Here is a 23,563-nt window from a genome sequence, read left to right as displayed (position 1 = left end):
AAATGTTGGTCTCATCCCTCAGCTCACTAAATGCATTAAATCATCCAGCTAAGACTCTAGCAATATTTTTATATTGCTTTATCACAAGAGCTTAAAATGAGCAACACATCAAAATTTTAAGTCAGAAGCCATGAGCTCTGTTAATGAAATGACAGAGTTGAACGGTTCAGACTGAGTTCAGATGGAGAACAGTAATTTAGGATTTTCCATATAAGCCTCATATATATGGGAAATGCAGCGGAATCCAAATGAAAAATAGTTTTTTTGGGTTTCTTTTTTTGTTTTGTTTTTGTTTTGTAAAAATGAGTAGTTCCACTATCCTCCCCAACCTCGTAAAAAAATAATTATGGAGCCGTTTATTACATTATTACAAGTATTTAACCCATTTTTATCAGACGTATTTTTCACTAACAGGAAAACGTTCCATTTCATATATAGGCAACACCAACAGCTTGGGGAGATCTAAATTCTTCCATGTTAACCGGAATTCAGACACAGAGGAGAAGCAATACCCTTCTGTACAGGCAATGAGAGAAAGTTCAGGGAACCACAGGAAATCAGCCAAACAAAGTAGGACAAAACAGAGAGGGCCAAGAATGAAATCGCCACCACTGTTCTGAAAACTCCATATTGTACCATGACATTAAGAGACTTACAGAATGAGGCAGTCTGTACTGTTACAACATATGGCCACTGGGAAGCCTGTCTCACATTCCAATGATAAAACTCCAAAACCTTGCCAAGATGCTTGCATTTACAAAAAAGAGTTTCCTTTGTCAAGTGGCAAACACTCTGTCTAAATACCAATGCTTTCACAGCATATTCTGATTAAATACAAATGTCTGAAAGACACTTCATTTAAACAAGCTCACAATTGGATTAAATTAGCTCTGAAGCAAATTCTGGTTGCACATGTTTACAGCCAACTCTTACAAAACAGCGATGCAAAGAGCAGCTAGACTTTCCATTTGAATTCCTTAGGGAATTTCTCAAGCTATTTTGCTAAAAGAATGTTATTGTGTACATTGGTCCATGGCTTTCAAAAGGACAGGCAGAATAGATACAGTTTTTCTGCATTACTAAATATTGTAGAATGTATATTTTTATTAAAGACTAGCAGTTAGGAAGCTCTAGTCCTCACGGTTGTGTAAATATCTTTACATACACTAACTCCAATGAGTGTTGGCTCTGTGTGTGTATGGACAGAAAGCTTTACTTCTCCCCCCCTCACAATTCTTTGTAAAGCTCGAGGCTTGTGGTTCCTCCTTTCAGTTTTCACTGCTACAGAAACCTCTGGGGACATCACTGAAGCATATAAGAATTAGATGCATTTTCCAACCTGATAAAGTTTTGACCAAGTAGAAACACACACTGGAGATATTCTCTGAGAAATGTGAACTCTGAATGGGAAGGCAGGAGGGGTGACAAAATGAGCATCTATCCAGCTTCTGAAGGGGTGAGGGTGATGGAAACAAAAAGCAAGGGACCTTTCCTTCCTTCCAGAATCTAAGAAGAATTCATGAAGCTCGCATGTATGAGGCATGCCCTGAACTCCTGACCAAAATCTGTCATCCTTTAAGCAGTAGCAGGAAAATCATCCATTAGGTAGGGTCAACTTCCCACTTGGGGGCTACCCTAGCAGGTAGACAGCTTGTCCTTTGTTTTCTGGCCTAATCGTCCACCTATGGGTCCTGGTAAATGCTTTCATTGCCTGAGCAGCCTAGATGGGTGGAGGAGGTTGTGCAAGTGGATGGATACAGATTAGACAAGGATAGACCACAGAATAAACCAGAAGAAATCAGGAGTAAACATGCAGTAGCAACTAGGAAAGGAACAAAGAGAAGTTCAAATAGAGACAGAAAAAAATACTGAAAATACCAAAAGGATTCACTGCCATCTTTTATAGGAAACCAAGAAAGAAATGAAGCAAAACCATTTGAAAGGGAAAAGTTATAACAAAATCAGGCAAGATTTTATAAATTATAGAAAAACTAGAAATGATGAAGAAAACTGACTATCAGTACTTAGATGACATATAACAAAACATGTATATGCAGCTACTTCAGTCCATTAATCTCAGAAAGGCATTTTCCCACTTCTCTGAGAAGCTTTGCTTCTCCAATCAGTAGAAATGACACTTCTTGTCAGATTCTGTATTAATTTATTCTGTATTAGAAACCAGAGCTGCATATGAATGTTGTTTACTATTGTAAGTAACATATGTTATTGCTGCAGTAGCAAGCATATTCAAATATCTAGAATTTGAAATGGGCCAGAGGCAGACCCACTAATGTATTTACCCTACACTGCTAGTGAATGAACGTTCTGGGGCTTGTGTTTGCTATGTCTATATTTTCTCTATCACATAAAAAGCCAGCTTACGAAGAGGGTGGGATGTGGTAAGGGTGCAGGATGCTCCCTCTGCATCAAGTCAAAACGTCAGTAATACAGGAGACCAAATGCTGGCACAAGTCAACATTAGTGTATAACCTCATTCTTCCAGGATGTTCTCACACAAACAACTTACTGAAAGTAACAAGTGTGTTGACAGTATAGAGTACAGGATTGTATCTGTTCTTCAAACTGCATGAAGTAAGAGGCCACTGTATGTATGATTCCATGACTAAATGAATGAAACTAAAGAATTTTGAAAACATGGAAGAAATTGCTTCTTTCAAATTAAATGCCATTAGATGACCACTCAAGAAGTTTATCTTGTAAAAAATATTTAGATCCCAGAGATTGTATATGATGAAAACGCTGTATTTTCTACTGACACATGGGGAGCAAACACAGTGTTCAAAATTTAAAGGAATGGGTTCAGCATCTTACTGACACTTTATATTGTGGAAACAAGACAGAAACTTCTGATTGTATCATGCAAGATTATAAATAGCACGTGTACTGCAGGCGATCCATATGACTAATATAGTCCCTTTAAAACTGAAAAAAGTATTATTCCCGAACAGAATAAACAGATGTGCCAATACTTACATCGATTAAATCTGACAGGTCGTGAATATAATACTTGAAAACGGAAGCGTTTGTTGCTTCAAGGGTGAGCAGGTATTCATTACGGGCCTTAATAGATTTCAGCTTGTTTTCAGAATATTTTGCTTGACGCTAGGAAAGACATTGCACGTTAATGGATTTCAATTAATTCATTTTTGTAGGCAGCAGAAATGGTAGCAATTCAAGCACACATTCCTAGTAACAAGGAATTTCCCACCTGTTATTTCTTAATTTCTTAATTTCCCACCTGTTATACACACAACAAATACAATACAAAGTGAAAACTTAGTATTTTGTTTCAAATGTGACAAACTTTACAGTAATAAGTATACTGGGAATAAGGCATTCCCCTCCCTGAACTGAAATTATGTCAAGTTATCTATAATGCATTGCTAGTTTATTATGTGTACCTTGCTTAATTTTATTTCTCAACTGGATTTCTCTGTCTAATATCATGCCAAAGAATGTCAGGAATGCATTGAATTTATTTCAAATGAAGCTAAATAAAGGACTATTTACTTTTTCCTTCATTTTTCAATCTTTTTCACAGAGCTCCGTCTTTGGTGCCTTTCTTCTAGTCGAATATGAAAAACAGGATCTCCTGACCTCCCAATCTGTTTTTCTTCTTGCTTCTCTGCTTCCTTCAGTTTGCTTTCTGCACTGATGCTCTCTGCATGATACATGTGGTATGTTTTCATGACCTGCAAAAGGCAAGAGTCAAAGGAGAATTAGAGAAAATAAAAATATAAAGGTATCTGCAGAAAAATCACAGAGTCTTTGAGCAAAATGATGACTTATAAACATAGATCTTGGCTAAGTTTCATTGCCGGTGGAGATTGAGGACTTCTGGTTGCATTTTTCTTTTCTGGTGTATTTTGCAGTACTCCAAATAAAGATTTTTTTTTCTTTCATTTCTTTGATAGGGAAGAGCAAAAGCCACTCTTATTAAATTTCAGTATTCTTGTCTTCAAGTGAAAATCTAAAATAATTAACAACGAAAATAAATCTGCGTCATTACCAAACCTATAACTATCTTCTGGGCTAAGCAACAGCTTGGCTGTGGATATTGAATGTTTGAAAGCAGAAGGATCCCTTCAGCACTGAGGAAAGGGGAAGGAAAGAGAAAGAATGGGAAGCTTTGGCCTGGGAGCAAATCCCGAGATTGCTGGATCGCTGTCCATAGCCTGGAAAGAAGTGTCTGCCCACTGCACAGAGAGAAGATTGGGCCCAATGTAAAACCTGGGTGAGATGGGAACTGAAGAAGGAGCTGCCTGATATGTAAGTTGGGAAAAAGTTCTCCCCACAGACCAAAGGCATCTTTCCTCTATTCATGTGCTGGGTCTGCAGATGAAAGAGCTTGGGTTGCCAGTATGCAAATACATGCTTGCACATGCCACAAGGAGGAAAAGGGACTGGTTTAGCCCTGTCCTACTCCCTTTCTTCTTCAAGCAAGAAAAACCTCAGCCTGAATGCTGTGTAGTGGACAGCAATTGATCACAAATCCCTCACCTCTGCTGGGTAGGGCTGTCTCTGCCCACTTCCACCAAGGAAGCATCTTTCTGCCTTCCCCCGTCTTTGTTGTTGTTGTTTGTTTGTTTCTTTGTGTTGTTATCTTAAGTTCAGAACACTGAACAAAGCAGGAAGGCATCCTCAGGCAGCCAGAGGCCTCCTCTCTTCTTCTAAAGGGTGCCAGACTCTCACCAGCACATATTATCTTTGGGTGGAGGCCATGCAAACCATTCCATCTGGAAGGGCACACAGGCAGGGAGGAAACAAACCAGCTGCTTGTGTGACCCATGGAGGAGGCAGACAGTTTTGCGAAGCTGCCTTGAAATATTCCCCTGGGAGAGTGTACTTTTTGTAACTGAGTAGTTAGGCCAGCCTAAGGAGCATCCATAGAGTGGCAAAACAGGGAACACTACAGCTAGATATTGCAAATTCACTACAGCACATCTTAGCATGGATTGACACAAACCAACTGCGTATCATCCCAGTGGGTGGCTGAACTGCTGCTTATTTCAAGTTCTGTGCAACAAAAAGATGGACATTTTCAGAGAGATGCAATTTTGCATAACAATTTTTAGCAATGTTATACACCTTAACTGCATATGCCACTACTTAACACTGATGCCATTGATATAAAAAATGAAACAGGCTTCACCAGTGTCCTGTTCTAAGGTACAACATTTGGAGACAGCACTAAAAAGTGGCCCTGTTTTTATTTTAAGAAACATATGCTTACAGCTTTGTGGTGAAAAACACTGGAATGCCTGGAGCAGGACTTTGTGTTATTGCTGCTGCTCCTCTATAGCACATTGTGCCCCAAGACCCGAGCAGAGTGCAGAGCTCCCTGCCCAAACACTGCCTACACCCGCTGGGAACAGCTGCTACCCCACCAGTTCACATCTGCATGGATGAGGCAGAAAAAAACCCCAGAGAGAAACAAAGTGGGGTTAGGAAGAGAAGGCAAGCCCACAGGGCTGAGACATATAAGGTTCCCAGTTTAACCAAATAGCATGTCCAGTCTCCTATATCCTGCACTGTTCCAAAAGCACTCTTAAAGTTGTCGATAATCAGTACCCGAGCAGCTTAACTCATACAGCCACATGGAAACTAAAGAATTACTGCAAAGAAAAGAAATGATTTTAAAATAAATGGTTTATATAATAAAACAGTGAAGCACAGAAAGTGATATGGCTCTTATTAAAAACGACAGGGAAAGGAAATTAAAAGCAAGGTTGTGCCCTTTTCTTTTGGCCTTTCTGTTCAAATCTGTTATGCGTTTCTTTACATGAGGATAGAGGTATTTGGTTTTATTTTTTATCTTTTGTTCTGTGTCATCTCTAGAGACTTTTTAATTGGTGGGACAAGACTAACTCATGTGTCTTAATACCTAGAAAAGTCACTTTCTTTCGTACTCTGCCTGCAGATGGAACTATGGGCCCTGATGGAATCAACTCAAGAATTCTCCAAGAGCTGGCTGATGACATAAAAAATCTCCTCTCAGTTTCTGAGCAGTCTTGGGAACTGGCGAAGTCCAGGCTGATTGGGAGCTGGCAAATTTCAAGAAGCGCAAGAAGGAGGACCCTGGAAACTACAGATCTGTCAATCTCACCTCAGTGCCTGGTAAAGCTATGAAGAAGATTATTTTGGGAGGTATTGAATAATACCTGAAAGACAACACAGTCACTGGTCATGGCCAGGACAGCTTCATGAGAGGGAAGACCTGTTGATCCAACTTGATTTTGTTTTATGGCAATGTAACCCACCTAGCTGACCATGGAAGCCAGTGATGTAATCTCGGATTTCAGTAGATCTTTCAATACAAATCTTTCTCTCAGAGTACCCTTCTGGATAAAATGTCCAGCACACAGCTGGATAAACACATCATGTGATAGGTGAGCAACTGGCCCACTGGTAGGGCACAGTTGTAGCGAACGGGGTGACATCAGACTAGTGACCTGTCACCAGTGGGGTTCTCCAGGGCTATCTTAGGTCCTGTGGTCTCCAACATCTTCATTAATGACTTGGATGCATGACTAGAAGGGATACTACGCAAGTTCACAGGTGATACAAAACTGGGAGGAGCTGCTGACTCCCTCCAAAGCAGGGAGGCCCTGCAGAGACACCTTGACAAATTCAGAGAACTGGGCAATCACCAACCTCCAGAAGTCCATCAAAGGAAAGGTGTTGGGACTCTGCACCTGGGATGGGGCAACCCTGGATGAATGGACAGGACTGGGGAATGGGAGGCTGGAGGGCAGTGCCATGGAAAGAGACCCGAGAGTCTTGGTAATGCCTCACTTTGAGTATCGTGTGCAGTTTTGGGAGCCACAACAGAAGAGGGATATAAAGCTAATGGAGAGTGCCCAAACGAGGGTCACAAAGGTGGTGAAGGGCCTTGAGAGGAAGCTGTATGAGGAGTGCCTGAGGTCACTTGGTCTGTTCAGCCTGGAGAACAGGAGACTGAGGGGAGAGCTCATTGCAGTCTGCAACTTCCTCATGAGGGGCATACTTATTCCTTCTCTGTGGTGACCAGTGACAGGTCCTGAGGAAATGGCCTGAAGTTGTCAGGGGAAGTTTAAGCTGGATATTAGAAAAAGGCTCTTCACCCTGAGGGTAGCTGGGCACTGGAAGGGACTCCTTGGAAAAGTGGTCACAGCACCAAGCCCTGCCTGTGTTCAAGCATCATTGGACAACACTCTTGGGCACATGAGATCACTCCTGGGGATGGTCTTACACAGGGCCAGGAGCTGGATTCAATGATCCTTGTGGGTCCATTCAAATTCAGCATATTCTGTGATTTTGTATGAAATATATATCAAAGTTTTCTAACTGCATTTCAAAGCACCTAAGTGGTGAAACAAGGATTTGTTCTTGCCAAAAGCAGTAAGCACTGAAGTTTTTAAACAGACTAGCAGACTAGGCATAAATGTCCTTCTGCAGTGGCTGACACTTCAGCTTGCCTCACTGGAAGAGGCACTCCTTGAAGGAGTACAAGTGTTATCACTGTTCTCATCAATGTCTCCACACTGACTCCACTAGCTTCACATCATTGAGGAATATTTCTTCCTCTCACTGCTTGCTTACAGCACATGCCTACCAAATCCACAGTGTCTCACCCTAAACTGATTGAAAGGCAAGTTTTGTGGGAGAACTACATGGAACTCATAGCCTCATGAAGAACCAAGATGTCTACTTGAAATCCATGTTCACACAACAAACTGCACAAGTTCTTAGTAAAAATGATTTCCTAACAACTAAAATTTAAAAAGAAACTCTCTCTCTGTATTCACAGGGCTGGACATCAGCCAGAGTTAGTCCTACCCAAGTCTCACTGGCTTAGGAATCAATATAGACTCTGCAAAGAGCAGTGATCAGCCTATGACTTCTGTCCAGTTTGTTATGTTGGTAGTGCTGCTTATCTCACGCACTAGTGACATCATTATTTTGCAAGCCTTTGGGGAGAACTTTTCATGATTTTGCTTTCAGCCTTTTTCATGATGTGTCAATGCTTTTTTAAGGGCTGATATTGCAGCAGCTGAACTAAATTTGAGGAAAGCACTAGAGAGATACATATGGAAAAATAATGGAAAGTTGGCTTCCAAGTATTTCAGTGCATATTTCCCCAACAAATCAGCTTAGAACTTGCAGGCTAAGTTGCATATATGATTCTTTCCTTTAACAGTATGTCATCTTTTTGCCTTGGAGTTTTTAAGATTGTTAGATATTGTTAAAAACAGCAACAGAACTTTCCTAAATAGACTCTTTGTATGAAAAGTTCTGAGATTTGTAGGCCTTTGATCTGTGAAAATGCAATAGATTCACACATCTGTTATTCAAACCATGAATAACCTCATGAAACAAGTAAGAATGGTTCTCAAATGTCCACCAAACTGTTGAACTGACAGACCATTCTGGGAGAGTATCCATCACTGAACTTTCATCAGTCTCCAAAGTGCTTATTGATCAGCCACCAAGTATGAACTGAAAAAGAGCAAGGTCGTAATTTTGAAGATGTGAAACTGTCATAGTGATATTTGTCACATTTCTCCACTGTAGTGAATCAGCGTTGTTAAATGCATATTAGTACATTTCTAAAATGAAATACTGAGTTTATCTCCTAAGAATTTAGGAGGTTTATTCTGCTGATCCAGTGATATAAAATATATATTTCTGTCAGATGACTGTGTCAGACTACAAGCAGATGAAAAAAGATTATGTTACCCTAACTAGGTACTCTCACATTTGTAGGTGACAGACTGTTCACTTAGTAGTATAAACATCTCAATTTGTGTGCCAAAGTTTCAGCATCATTCCTAAGAGCTCAGCAAATAGGCTTAAGGCAGAAGATAGTATTTATCACAAGGAATGGCACACTAAAATCATCCTCAGATAATTATTTTATTTAACCCCACAGTTGTTATCTAAGCAAATCCATCAAGAAGACAGTAATTAGGGCTATGGGCTAAAAGTGAAGAATGTTCCAATAGTATGGGACTGGCTTTCCTTCTTTACATGCATACTTCTTTTCTAGAAAACTCAAACCAAGGCAAGATTGAAAGCTACAGAGCTAAATATATTGAAATTACTGTGTTAACATGTACTTTATATTCATAATAGAACTGCATGATTAAGAGCTTTTTCACAGTGTTTCTCAGGAAATAGGAATTTCCTGGAATAGCAGCTCATCCCCAGTGCATTTATCACATTTGAATTGTTTTAGAATTGTCTCTGCTAAGCTGTGATTCTTCTCAGAAGGTGGAGGTGTAAAGGTTTCATTAACTGGGTTATTTAGTGCTTTGCACAAGAAGTAAGTAAAATCTTATGCCAATTTTATCACACCAATGTCCTCTAGCAGTCAAGCAGGCTCATTATGAGCTGTTGTCAGCATCCTGTTCACTCACTTCTAAGCCGAACTCTGATTTGGTTTTTAGGAATTGTTACTTATATATTACTATCAATACTGGATTACTGATTTCACCTTCTCAGATCTCTGATGTGCCACAGTAAACTGAACTCACCTTTTAAAGAGAATTCAGATTCTGTGTTATTTCAGCAAAGAAAAGAAGAAAATCTGGAAGCAACTACCTTGAGAAATTAAACAGCCAAGATTTTTAAAGAGTAAGATAAATCAATGGAAAATGCAAGTGGCACAGCAGCCCTGTCTTTTTTAACATCCAAGTTGCTTTGGACTGTCTCTGCTTTTTCAGAGAACTTTACATTTGCATTGCTTGTAAAACGTGTGATGCCAGTAGGATTAATTTGGAAAGCCAAGTGGGAGACATGAAGATACACTTTCATGATGTGCATCACTTTTCTCCATCATTTGCCCTCAGCCTTATTACTGGAACAGCTCTGTATTTTTAGCTAACTTGTGACCTTCCTGACGTCATTAGAGGACATTTATGAATATGTCCTGACCCCTAAATAAGTCCAGTGAAGACCTCTCTCCAATACAAGACAAGAGTCTGACTACTTCCTGTTTCCTGTCATTCCCCATCACTCAGATACTATTGCTATTTACCAGTACTTGATCTGACAAGGCAAGGTATTTTAGCTTCCCAGAGAAATAGAAGAAGAGTTTGACTGTGCAGTTTTCTATGTTGCAAAGATGATTTATTTCAAAGTCAATAATCTGTTGTCTCGTGAAGTCAACATGTAAGATTTCTAAATCATTCAGTTCCCAAAAAAATATAACCAAACATCTTCCAAGCTTTCAGTTGACCAACTTCAATTATTTTCAGAATGATGTTTTCAGTCCTAGTTTAAAAATCCATGCATAAAATACTGAAAATTGAACATACAGAGTTTAAAATGCATTTTTATTAGTTGCAAAACATGCAGAAAACCTATCTAATGTAACATTTAAAAAAACCTTAACATAGAAGCAATGGAAAATTATAAACCTAAGGTTTCCCTTATAAAATTCTGATTATTCCAGCAAAATAAGCCTGCTTTGTTCTGAGAACATCTTCTGAAGTTGTGGTTCACCAGCTTCTGTTCTTATTTTTTCAACAATTCTGTACATGATGTGCAGTTTTAATGAGGACAGCACAAGCCAAAGGCCTTAGTTTACAGACCTTTGTTGTAAGATAAGGCATGGTGATAAGAAATAACCAGATTATTAAACCTTCTCATACATATTAAAGCTCCAATACCTGCCCCTTATTCAAAGGCTCTAGAAGTATTTAAATTCCAATATGACATAATATTTAAGTTATACTTCATGAAGGCACCTTTTCTTTCAAAGAAACAGAACTAAGTAGTAGGGATAGACTTCAGCATTAGTATATTACTCACAGGTTTGAAATTAATTTGCCTTTTTTTTTTTGGACATAGTGATTTATCTCACAATAGTAAGACTGGGCTTTTTGTTGTTGTTGTTTTTTTTTTTTTTGTTTGTTTTTTTTTTTTTTTTGTTTTTGTTTTTGTTTTTTGTTTTTTGTTTTTTTAAATTTTTCCCCCTCTGTAAATCATGGGGCAAACAAGGAGATGATATCTCCTTTTTGTTACTGAGAAATGTCACTGCTGCAGATTAAAACTGTTGGTACTTGTTCTAATAAGGCCACTATGATCTTATTCTGTACATAGCAAATGTCATAAAGAATTAAAACCTGTACATGAGGTCCCCATCTGTCTAGATACTGTTCTATCTTTATGTACAAGAGGCAGATATAATAGACAGATATGATGAGACCTTTCTAAACATGCAAGAAGTGAAACAGATGCTACTCCTGCACCATATTGTCACTTTATTACATGTGGGCTTATTTAGCTACATGTGGACATATACAGCTGACCAAGCCCTTTGCAATCATTATGAAAAGCTGGACAACAAAGTTAACAGATACAGATCACTTAATCTGAAGCAGATTCTTGCATCTGATTAAAAGGGTCTCATCCACCCATAACAGATACCCAGGGACTTTAACTGGAACCCAAATAGCATGCTAAGATATTTGTATATCATATATTTTATATCATATATATAGTATGATATATCATATATCATATCATATATTTGTATATCATATATATTTTCAGACACTGCAGATGTCTGAAAATCAGGTGAAGTAAATTCCATCCCAAGAAAGCATCTTGCAGCAGTGGCCTGACTCAAATTGTGGACAAATTCAGAATTTTTATAACACAAAAATTATTCCCATTAAAAAAATAAATCTTAAATTCTGAGGAAGGAATAGCACACACTGGAAACCATAATGTGGAAGTTAATACCTGACTAAATCTGATGGTTATCAGTGTGAAGCACTAGTGTGAAGAAAAAGAGTGAAAATACCTAAGTCCAATCTTGCAGATTTTCAATGGTACTTCAGGGAAGTATTTCAGCACATGCTTCACCGTTTCCCTACCCTGGGAGCACAGGCACTAATCCCAAGACTTGCCAGACACTGGAGTTATGCAACTGTTTAATTGAAACAGGACTGTATCTTCAGAGCTTATTCAGTGCTGAAGTCCCACTTGTGCCATGGTTCCTGCAGTCGCTGATCCCCTGCAGCTGTGTGAATTGTCTGTGGCTATCACCGCTTTGAAGAAGCTGATCCCAGAACACTTCACTGTACTACAGGCCTCAGCCAAGGCGGCTTTGCAGTATCACACCCTACAAAATCGTGCTGTTTCAGACAAAAAAACCCCAAAACAACAAACAACCAAACAACCAAACAACAACAACAACAAAACACCACCAAACTCAAAATAAAAAGAAATAACGGTGGTTTAGGAAGGCTTTGGGAATCTCTGTCCATAACAACTCAAAATAACTAAGGGCAGAAAGACGACTAATTTTCCTTGGATCTCCTTTTTGCCACCTAAGTTGTTCTTGAGTTCAAACGTTCTTCAACTCATCCACTGATGGCTGCACAATTTTCCCTAGGTCAAAAGATAATCATCAAGATGCACAAAGTAATGTTTGAGCACTGCCTGCGGAGAAGTGATTGCTGATAGCTTCCTAAACGTCACAAATGTTTCTTGTTATCAATATTGTAAGATTTTTAAAGATCCTCCAAATCTTGAGGATGGGGAACAGAGCTGTCTAGAGATTGTTATGCAGGGTTTCAGCATATATGTTTCATATATAACATATATGTTTCTTCCAGACAAAAAAAGAGACTTTAAATGTACAACTTCCTTAACAAGCAGGAATCAACAAGCTTTTACAAGATATGCATATGACTAATTCCTCTTAATTCTACCTGCTGTGTTTAAAAAAGAGATAATTGTTGCTTCTTTCTTTTTTACAACATACAACCTCAGAAAAATAGCTGGGGACATAGTTATCAGGTAGATGAGACATTGTTTTGCTCAGTAAAAAATTGTGTTAAATGGGTTTCAAACAACAAAACAGGTTCACACCTAAATTCTCTCAGATTTTCCTAGGGATTAGCAGGAGCTTGCCAGAATGTTCAGACTGGGTTTTTCTTGACCTCTCTAATGGTATGGAAAGTCTACAAAACTCTGTTTTTCTCTGCATTATTTCCTTATCCCAGTCAGGGATGGGAAGGGCACATAAGTAGTATTTAGACAGCACAGCACGGAATCTGCAAACACCTATGATTTTTACTGAGTGTAGCCCACAAGTCAAACTAAACAGGTGGCAGCACGGACAAAAACAAGGTAGAAAATAACAAAGTTTGCTCTAGTAAGCTCTGAGTAGAAATGTCTCATTAATAAACAACAAAGCATATAATAAAACTGGCTTACCAGAGTCTGGGGGAAAAAAAACGGTTGAAAGTAAAGAATAATCCTGAAAGCATTAGCATTTGTATTTTTAAACAAATGAGCAGTCTTTTCAAAAAATACAGTTTAGGCCTATGCTTAAAAGACAAAATAAGTAACTCCACTGGGGTAACTTAGTTGATGAAAGTCCACTTAAAGCTTACAGAAGTAGTCTGTACAGAATTTGTATAAGATAAGCTAAGTAAGTAACTGTACTTACTGTGTAAAGCTCGTAAGTACTTTCATTAAGTCTTCATGAAGCTGAACGAAATCTCTTTACTCTGTAATTAAAAAAAAATTAGAAAGGGTATGTAAAAACTGCACCATTATTTGTTTCTTGAATTTATACTCATTGTTTCATCCTAGACAGTGAAAGCAATGTTGCTCACAAAACCATTCTGAATTACAGGTGCACTAAAAATAGTGATTCAGGGATGCAGAAGCAGATGGGTAACAGCTGGACAGAAGACTTCTAAAAAGAAACCCAGAAGTCATTAAGATATTTTTCCCATAAAACATCAGGAAACCAGGTGCCACCAGAAAGGGTAAAGTTCAAGATTAATGTTTTTAATACAACAAATTGTGTACTGTTTTATACTTGATATGACATATACAAAACTAAACCATGCAGAATGTGATATTCTAGAGGGACATCATGCCCAATTTTACATCTAGGATAGTCTTTGTTTCTCAGCACATGCCAACTATCTAAATATTTATGCAAGAAATATTGTGGCTCCTCTTTGAAACGAGTACACAACTGCATAATATTCCAGAGTGGGCTGCTGAACCAGCTTTGTTTAGCTTTTATGGACTGTGACTTTACTTTCATTCTGACCCAGGAAAAAAAAGAAATGCTTAGCAGTAGTTATTATCCAAAGCAAGTATGTCAAACAAGAGTATTTAATTGGAGTCTCACCTGAATATATTTCCTTTGTTAGTTTTCCACAGCAGTTCAATCTGATGAAAATGGTGGCAACTGCGCAAGAGTTGAAGGCATTTGTATCACAGCCTTTGGAAACAGCTACAGAATAGAGCTACAAGACTTGGCAAACAGCCTGGCTACACTTCTGTGATGCTCAGCATTCTAACATCCATGCTGGAAATGTGAGACTTTTTTTCCATGAATAAATGGATAATTAGTCTGGCTTCTAAAAACTCCAACTGCAATGACAGATAATGGCCTTAGCTATGAAAAGTACTTTGTATTTGTACAGAAGCCCAAAGGAAAATCCTCAGGGACTACTCATCTCCAAAGCTGCTAACACATACTTGGCCATCACTAAAACACCTGAAGGAATAATGGTTTCTGAATGAGAATTTGCAGCACAACGTCCACATATAAGGAGAAACCACATCACATATCCCCCACCCACTGTGTCTTCCAGGAGAATAAACAGATACATACAGTAGCTCAAACAAAAAATTCTGGGTGTTTTTTTCTCCTGCTCTACCATCCTACTTTAACTCTGGGCAGTATTTTAAAGCACCCCTCATCTCACATATCAGTATTCACTCCAATCCTTATGTACAATGGTTTTACACTGACAAGCTAGAAATGTAATTTAAAAAAACACTTCAGTGAAATTCTGTATTCCCAAAGGCATTAGCTGTAGTAGCTAAGCACAGTAAGACAGCTGCTCTGAAGCTGAGACATACAGAATTACTATGAAAGTTCCTTACTGCTTATACTTTTCAAACACTGGTATTTCATGAAGCGTGTATTAGTTCTGAAGTATCTAGAACATAAGGCTTACTGCTTCCACTTCTTTGCAAATACCAGATTATTTTCATCTAATAAGAAGTAAATATGAAATAAAATTTCATACATGCAACAGTACACAGAGTGCTTAAAAAGAACTGGAAAAGGACTGCAGATTTGCAAGCTGCTGTGGGAAATGCTGTAAATCTTTAGCAAAAATTCTGAGTTGCTTTCATTTGCTTTACATTAGCAGCCTGGCTTCAAAAGTCAGCAGCACAGCTCTAACATAGCTTACACACCTCCTCAAAGCTCCAGAGGACCACCTGTTTGTTCTTGGATAGCTGCTTCTATAGTGCTGAATGAGAGCATTTTTTATAATTACTTTAGCAAAAGAAGGGCAAAACATACAAATAAGATATCTGACATTAAGATGAGAGCATACTCGTGGGAGGAAACTCTAGATGAACTCCAGCTTCAAGCAATTTAACCCTTTTAACTGTTACTCACAGCCATCTGGAGGCTGATGAGAAGTCAAGCCTAAATACAGCAACATCAACTCTAAGGCAGGATGCCTTAACCTGATAGTGCAAAAGTTTGTTTGAGAAGGTGAGATAGAAAACCTCAAACTAATTTTCTTTTTACCCCTTGAGATTTTACTTAAGCAAAGCTATAGCAGTTCATTGAAGGATGCACCCTTCTTTGCTCCTCTCAATGCAGTCCCACCTTAATGCAAATAGACACCAGATGAGCTGAGAATTTGGTGAATGATCACTGTTTAGTAGAATCCATTTCTTCCCTTGGCTCCTTTTGAGCTCTGTCCAGCACTGAAACACAAGCAGTCCAGCCCTCAGGATTTACTGACTAACATGTATACCTGATCTTTTCCAGGCAACACAGTGATCAATGGTAAATTTGAAAGGGAATGGAAGAGATCACAATAAGATGCTTTTGTAAAAGGGACAATAAACTTTAAGATGCAAAGCAAAAAGACAAGGAGGGAGGTGATCAGCAAAAGAGTGAGAATTGGGAAGTGACAACTAAGAAATGTCACATAATCACAACGGAGTCTTCCTTCCACCAATCTGTTGACTCCAACATGCAGAGGATGCCTGCAGTGATGGATAACACTTCAATTAATTTCAATTCTGATGAAAGATTTTGTAGGAATTGTCCAAAAAATCAAGAAATTTGGTTAAATTTCACCACTACATTTTACCACTATAAAGGATTCCTTTTTCAAGAACCAACACATTTTCATTACCATTTAAGATCAAGAAATACTGACTTGAGTGGCAAGCGATAGGGCTTTTAGTGTGTAATATATGGCCTGTTAGAGCACCATGCAAGAAGTGAATTTATTATCAGTGGTTAGTTGCTTTCCTATCTCATTTATGCTACCTACTCCCTGCAGTAGGGTTCAGCATGTGTGAATGGTGTGCTCCTCTAGGAGCCTGTCCTCAGGTACCCAAACAACAGAATGTAAGATGCAGCACATATTTTCCTGGAGCTGAGCTCTAATCAGGCTATTAAACCTTACCAACAATCACTGAAGATGCTTATTTATTCACTGTGTCCCTGAGAAATGCACTAGTACCTACTGACCAAAAGAACAAAAAGTATAATAAAAAGAGCACATGCAAACATCTGCCAAAAGATTTTATATGTTACTAATCTGATTCAAGGCAGGAAGAGATAGGAGTGGGTTTTTTTCACCTGATAGCAGCATAGATCATACCAATGCAACAGACAAGCAAATGTACCTAAACCCTCCTTTCAGTATGTGCTCAACTTTTAACACATCAGTGGTCCAACAGATGTTATCAAAATTTGTATTTCTGGATGAAAGTCTGAGAAACTTAAGATTTTATTCCACATAATAGATTTTTCATTGAAGTCTGTTAAATTTTTCTATCTGTTTCTGTTAAAGCATATTTGGCACTCCAGCTTTACCCATGTTTATTTTAACTGAAATTTAAGGATCACTCCAGTTCTTCCTGGAACTCCTTAGTGTTTGTATTTAGCATACACAATGCTACTCAGTTACATCATTTAAGGAAAATATTCTGCGCCTGTTACTTTCAAATGAGTTTGCTGCTGGTCCCTGTGGGAAGTGAAGTGCAAACCCTTCTTTTATGGAGGTTTCATGAGCTGCGTGACATTAACATAGCCAACTCAGCAAAATTTTGTCCCAGACTTGCCAGTCTATAGCAACAAACAGCTTTGCTATCCTTTTAAACATTCAAATGTTTAAGAAAATGATGCAAAAATATCTATGTGCCACAATCTGTATAACACTAAACAGATTCAGTAGGTAGTCATATTCCTTGTTAATAGCCAGATTAAAGAACTAAAATATTTATTGTGCTTGGTTTCTCCAGCATATTTTACTGTAAACATTGGAAGATACGTTCATCTTGGCTTATGCAAAGTTCTGTCCAAGGAAAATACATGTTTATAAATTATAAATATACAAATCTGCTTAAGGATTTGTGAGTATGTGTTTATAGAGTTGATTATTACTGCTGGGGTAACCAGAATCACCGCATGAAATATTCTGCATAATATTTCTCCCTTCTGCTTGACATTTCTCCTTATTACTTTATTCTTTAATTGTCCCCATGAGGCCAGCTACCCCATCTGCCTGAAGAAACATGCAAGCATGCAAGGTTTGAACTCCAATACTTTATTTTTGTAATTTTATGTGCAGCATGAATGCCAGGCATCAACAGCAGTCTTACTGCTTTTATTTGCCAGCAACTAAAAAGAAGAGATTAGGTGCCTATCTGAAAGATGAGGCCTGACAGAATGTATTCCAACAAATGCTACAAAACCTCTGTACTAGATCCTATCTTTGTCCTGCATTTGGTACATTTAAACAGATGCCAGTTCCTGATCCCTGGAAAAAAAAAGAATGACAAATAGCTCCTGGGAGAATGAAATGAATTAATATTAACATGTTAAGGAGGCCAGACTAGACAGCAAAGCCATGTACAATCACGTACCTGAATACAACACATACTGTCCCATCAGACCATGTAAGGTAGAGCCAATAGGGATAATTTCCCTAAAACAATCCAAATGTCCAGATAGATGTATAAATGCACACAAAAGGAAAAACCAGAATTATGAAGAACACAGAGTGAGACAAGGACAAGGTACAAAGACTAAGGAGCACAGTCTTCACTGTGCTTGCTGTCCTCACCACTACATTTACCAGATCATTTATGGCTATTGTACACTGGGGTTGCTACAAAGTTATGGCTTGTGCTATATCCAAGATAGGAGGGGGGCAACAAAACAGTACTCCAGTGGTAAGCATGGTCAGGAAATGAGGAAATTATTTAATCTTTTCTTAACTACAATTCAAGCTGGAGTCAAGATACAAATTCAAGCCACACTCCTCAAGAAAACATTGGATTCACTTCATGGAAGTTTCATTTGAGAACCAACATGCCTACCAGCAAGACGGAAAAAACTCAGTAATGTCTACCACTGAGAAGCAGAATGGGAAGTCCCATCCTCTTGGAAGGAGAAAGGGGGAGGAAAAAAGGGGGAGTAGAAAGAGTCAAGAAATTCAGAGTAATTATGACTTTGCTGTTGTCTCCCCTTATCTTGCTTGTGGGCAGTGGAGCAATCCACTCTGAGACACTTGCCCTTTCTGCAGCAGAAGACTGCGGTTTCAGAGCAGCACAATGAGGATCTGGTCATGGATTTGGTGTATGTTCTTACTCTCCAGACTCGGAAATGGAGAAAAGCACCTTGCTGCTGCAAGACTGACAGAAAATTAAAACAAGGTAAAGTAGTAATGTGTAACACCATTATATTAATAAGCTGTAAGATTTGAATATAAAGAAGCTTGACTAACTGGTATTTGTAATTTATAGATTCATAGAATTGCAGACATTATGTGCTCTTGTGTGCAATACTGTGAGAGCCAACAGAGTACAGATACTTCCTGCTCTTGACCATGGACTGCAGTAAGACACTGAGCACAAACTTGTTAGTCTATTTTTAAAATCTTCATATTACTGCTTTTCTTGTTATTTATATTTATTACTTAGAGAGACAGTACATATTTCACAGAACAGTATGATCAGATTCCAGAGTAGAAGTATCTGCAGGAGATGGTTTGTCTCCACTTTAATCAAAAATCTGTGAACAGTGAACAAATTCCATAGGTTTTGATAGGGATCCGACACCTACTGAGACTGATTATACTTTTCTCTGACACTATTTTATTCTAAATACAATTTTTTCAAAAAGGTAATCTGCAGAACCACAGAAATTGACAGAAATTGCTTAAATACACTATTTGATGTTTAAAAATCTCCAGCAAAATCAATGCCATTTTCTTCAGGAAGAACAAAATTTTGATGGAGGACACTGTTGGCTGTTACCTTTCTCACTCTAAGTGCACCTTCCCTTTGATGTCCTTCCTGCAAAGTGAACTGTAGCACAGGATGTGTTTTGCACCTGAACTTTTTGTTGCCCAGTAAACATCCATTATGCAGTTCTGTGAGTACCTTAAGTTAGACTACTCGTTCACATCTGACACAAATTATCACAGGATCATGGGTTTGGGCAGGAAGAGCTTCATCATCAGTTCTGTATCTGGGAACTAACAGCAAATAAATCACCAGTACTCTGCAGCAAGCACCACAGTAAGAATTGTGCACACTAGGGCTCAATGGAAATACCAACCTTCTGCAACAAGTACTGAGCCAGACAGAGTGTCTTAAAAATGTGTGCTCAGAATTGATACTGGTGAGCAAGCACTGCCACATTCAGTTCACATGCCCATGAAGCTCACTTACACTATGCTGAGGTGTTGCACATCTTCCTGTCACCCTTCCCTAACATTATGAGACTGGCTCAGATCCCTACACACAGCCTTTGCTTAGCTCACTCTGCCCATGCTCCACCTCAGCTAACAGCTTTTTAACATGACACTCACACTGAGTGTCAGCTGGCAAACCCTGATGAAAGGTAGGAAAGGGCTGCTGAGGATCTGGGCTCTACTAGTGTGAGCTTTAGCAGGTTATGCATGGCAGGACCACCTCAATTTCCCTGCTCCTCTCTTCTCTTTAGAAAATCCAAGTTAGGAATAAAAAAGCAAGGGCAGCTGCTTGCTCTTCTTCAAGAAGCTATGGTAGAAAGACAAAATTTGACATGTTGCACCCGAATGGGTAAAACATGGAGAAGACAGAGACAACTTTTTTAGGGAGATGGGACAATATGTCTCCTGTTAACACACTGAAAAAAAGGAGGTATTTTCCTCCTTTTGAGAGAGAACTTGCAGCAATCTCCATTAATAAATTATGAGTGAATACAAAAGGACACATACTTCTCCAGAGAAAACTTTAACAATATACCATCGTACAGTTCACCTGGACAGAAGGGAAGGAAAAGCAACATTTCTAGTGCCAAAGAACTGAACTATGCTAAAAGCAAACAGGCTTGTCTAATAATGCACACCTACTGAAGAAGATATTTCTGATATAAGACATAAACAACTGGAAAACTATTCCAGATTCATTTAAAAAATTTTCCACTGGTTTACAACTCTTAGATATCCACACAGAGACAGTACTGCAGCCTGTTCAAAATCACTTCTCTTATTACTGGATCAACTTTTATAACTATCTTCCATATTACTAAATTGAGTTGTTAGTAAACGACAGTTTTACATATCAGACATATTACATGAACAACCTATTACTGATTGAGAAACCATAAACTTTGACTCTGTCCCTGTTACAGGTTTTAATGCATACCAGGAAGTTTGATTAAAGTTTTTTACTTTTATTTCCTCCAAATACAATCTATGCGCTCCCTAAATGATTCTCCCCACTCCAGTGCTATCTAGAATTATGGTCAGGTATATGTGAAGCCAGTTCACTGCTTTGAAAACATTAACTTGGGTGCAATTGCTATCATTTTGTCACACAATTTACATCTTTTAACCTTTACTCTTCTTGAACTTTTGTATGTGGATTATCTACCAGCATCTCACTGTGACTAACAAATATGCATTTATAATCTATTTTTCTTTTGGAACATTTTAACAATGACTGCAAAAACATTATGTAGATCTTGAGCTAAGGTTGGTGAGAATGCTTGCTTAGCACATGAGGGATTTACACATTGCATGAGTTATGAAAATACACAACAGTCATGGACAAGGACAAACATGTACAGAGACAACACTTAAAGGATCTAATAAAAATATTTACGTTATCAAAAGTGTATGTTCATATTTAGTACTAGGAAGAAAAGGAAACCCTTTTAGAAGAACTGCAGCATATGCTACCAACTTCATGTGTAGGGCCTACAAAGCAAACTCTTGTTTTGTTTTCAATCTGTTTCATTCACAATGAAATTCTTTCTTACAAATAATTCATTAATACAGCATTACTATTTTGGGAGTCCTAAGAGAAAACCATTTCTTTTCTGCATGGGTAGACGAGTGTGCTTTTTAGAGGAGAACGGGCTTTTTCCCCTACTTTTTGGATATTTGTGATTCAGCTCTTAAGGTCATCAGCATATACAGCAGGACCCTAGGCATTTCAGCACTAAGTATTTGCTTCAAGAGAACAGTCATGAAGAATTTATATGTACGCTAAAACAGATTTTATGCTGTGTGTGCTGAATCTTCTCCTCCCATGCTATCTATCAGGACACTTTTGCCTCTCTCATGCATCTTACATGCCTGGATGGAGGATTGCAGAAGAGGCATTACCTTCTTGAACATTCTGGTGGAGTCTTCACTTATCTGCATGAATCGCATTATCACATTGTTCAGGTAGATCTCACTCAATGTTGCATGGTCTTTGCTTTCTCTTCTCACTTGGTTCAGGAGTAAGTACCAGCAATTCACTGGTGACAAGAGGTTCTGGTCTTTCCTGGGGAAGGAGATACACACATGTATAATGTCTAGAAATGAAAAGGTTATGTTATTAGCTGAAACATCTCACTGACATTTACAGTCATAACCTGTTCATTTAAAATAGCTGCTTCTGAACAATCTATCCATTCTTGGAATAACTCAGGTTAGTAAAGCCTCAGATGACTTTTAAGACACATTCAAGTCTCATGAGGCATGGATACTCTGCAAACCATCTGAAAGTATAAAAATATCTTGCCACAAGCTTAGAGATGTAGTACATGTAAATGTTCAAAATCAATAAAGGTCACTTTTGGAAGAGTAGCAGTAATTCATTTTTGACACTAGAAATAAACAAGCACTGGAAGCACAACCCAAATAATTAATGAGCATAATGGCAGGTGTAGCTATTTCCCTTGGATTTGTGTAACTGATGAAGTAGAAGACAATGTCTCAAGCCTCCATATTCTGTGAGCAATGCTCATAAATTCACAGCGTTCATAAATACACTGCTACTGCTAGTCCTAGATGTGTCAATTACAAGACAAAGAGCAGGACTGGACTTTTTCCAGTGATGTAATTCTGAATTCCCATGACAGACTTTTGCAATGTAGACCCACTCCCAGCTTTAATGTAGCAAAAAGTGAAATCAAAGATGACTTCTCATTTATTTTACACATGACAAAATAAAAATACATATAGTTCAGCAGCTATTTCACAGACAACAAAAACTTATTCATAAAATTTGTCTTATAATTTTACTGACATTTTAGTATAAAGTTTGCCTTTCAACTAACTGCTCCAGAAACTTGCTGCTCTATTTTTTCCTCCTTACAGCAATTCTCCTTTAGTTAAAAGGATAAAGCACATGAGGATAAAACAGGCAGAAGTGGTGATGAATTGAGGGAGAAACTCCTCCAACTCTTGGCAAACTCTTCTAATAATTAGCTTTTCTCATTGTTAGAAATAGGGCCTATAACTCCCATCTAATTGTCTACGTCTAGCTCTCACCCTCAGAATCAAAGCAACAAGGAATGATTAACAGACAAAAGTAATTTCTTAATCATCAGGGCTTTGCTGTGCTATGAATCAGTAGTTAAGAAAACTTCCTCCATTTGTTTCAGATAGACATCTTAACAGTGTTACATCACAACAAGGGGTTTTATCAGCCAGGTCAGACACAAGAGCACTTCTGAAGGGCCATGCTGATACTACTTGGTCCTCACTGCTTCTGCATGTCCCAAAGCTGATCCCACAGCTGATTCCTGATTATTCTGGGAGTATGGTGGGAACAGCTCAAGAGACCAACAACTAAAGCTACTCTTGCCTCTTCTCAAAGTAACCTCTTCTCAAAGCAGAGAACTGCAAGAACAAAGCCAAAGGCAGAACTCAAACTCATAACCCCCACGCACAGCTGCAGTCTGGATTTAACATGTTTAAGAACAAGGGAAGATGTTTGTACACACAAGGAAAAAAAGACTTTGCCACAAGCAGAGTAAAAAGCCGGGGCTCTCTTTGAAGTGGTGACATATGCACAAGTTGGTTATTTCAGATAATCATTGAGTCACTAAAACAAATTTTGAGAAATACATATTAATGTAATATATGAACTGTGCAACTGTACAGTTGATTGACCTTTCCTTTGCTGGATGTATTTGGAAAAGACTTTTGTTCTGAAACAACAGTTCTATCTGTGTATCTCTAGCACAGCACTGAGTGAACCGTGAGAA

General features: G+C 38.4%; 1 protein-coding gene across 1 annotated transcript in view; it reads right to left on the bottom strand.

The window, feature by feature from the left end:
* SRGAP1 (SLIT-ROBO Rho GTPase activating protein 1) overlaps positions 1-23,563 on the bottom strand; it is a 144,662-nt gene that overhangs the window by 48,135 nt on the left and 72,964 nt on the right. Inside the window, 6 exon segments of the mRNA XM_066319103.1 lie at positions 2,995-3,123; positions 3,525-3,713; positions 13,469-13,482; positions 13,485-13,511; positions 13,514-13,529; positions 21,690-21,852. Coding sequence (XP_066175200.1) covers positions 2,995-3,123; positions 3,525-3,713; positions 13,469-13,482; positions 13,485-13,511; positions 13,514-13,529; positions 21,690-21,852 — 538 coding nt within the window.

The sequence above is a fragment of the Sylvia atricapilla genome, chromosome 5 (genome assembly GCF_009819655.1).
Source record: "Sylvia atricapilla isolate bSylAtr1 chromosome 5, bSylAtr1.pri, whole genome shotgun sequence".
NCBI classification, from domain to species: Eukaryota; Metazoa; Chordata; class Aves; order Passeriformes; family Sylviidae; genus Sylvia; species Sylvia atricapilla.
This window is presented reverse-complemented; position numbering and strand designations above follow the sequence as displayed.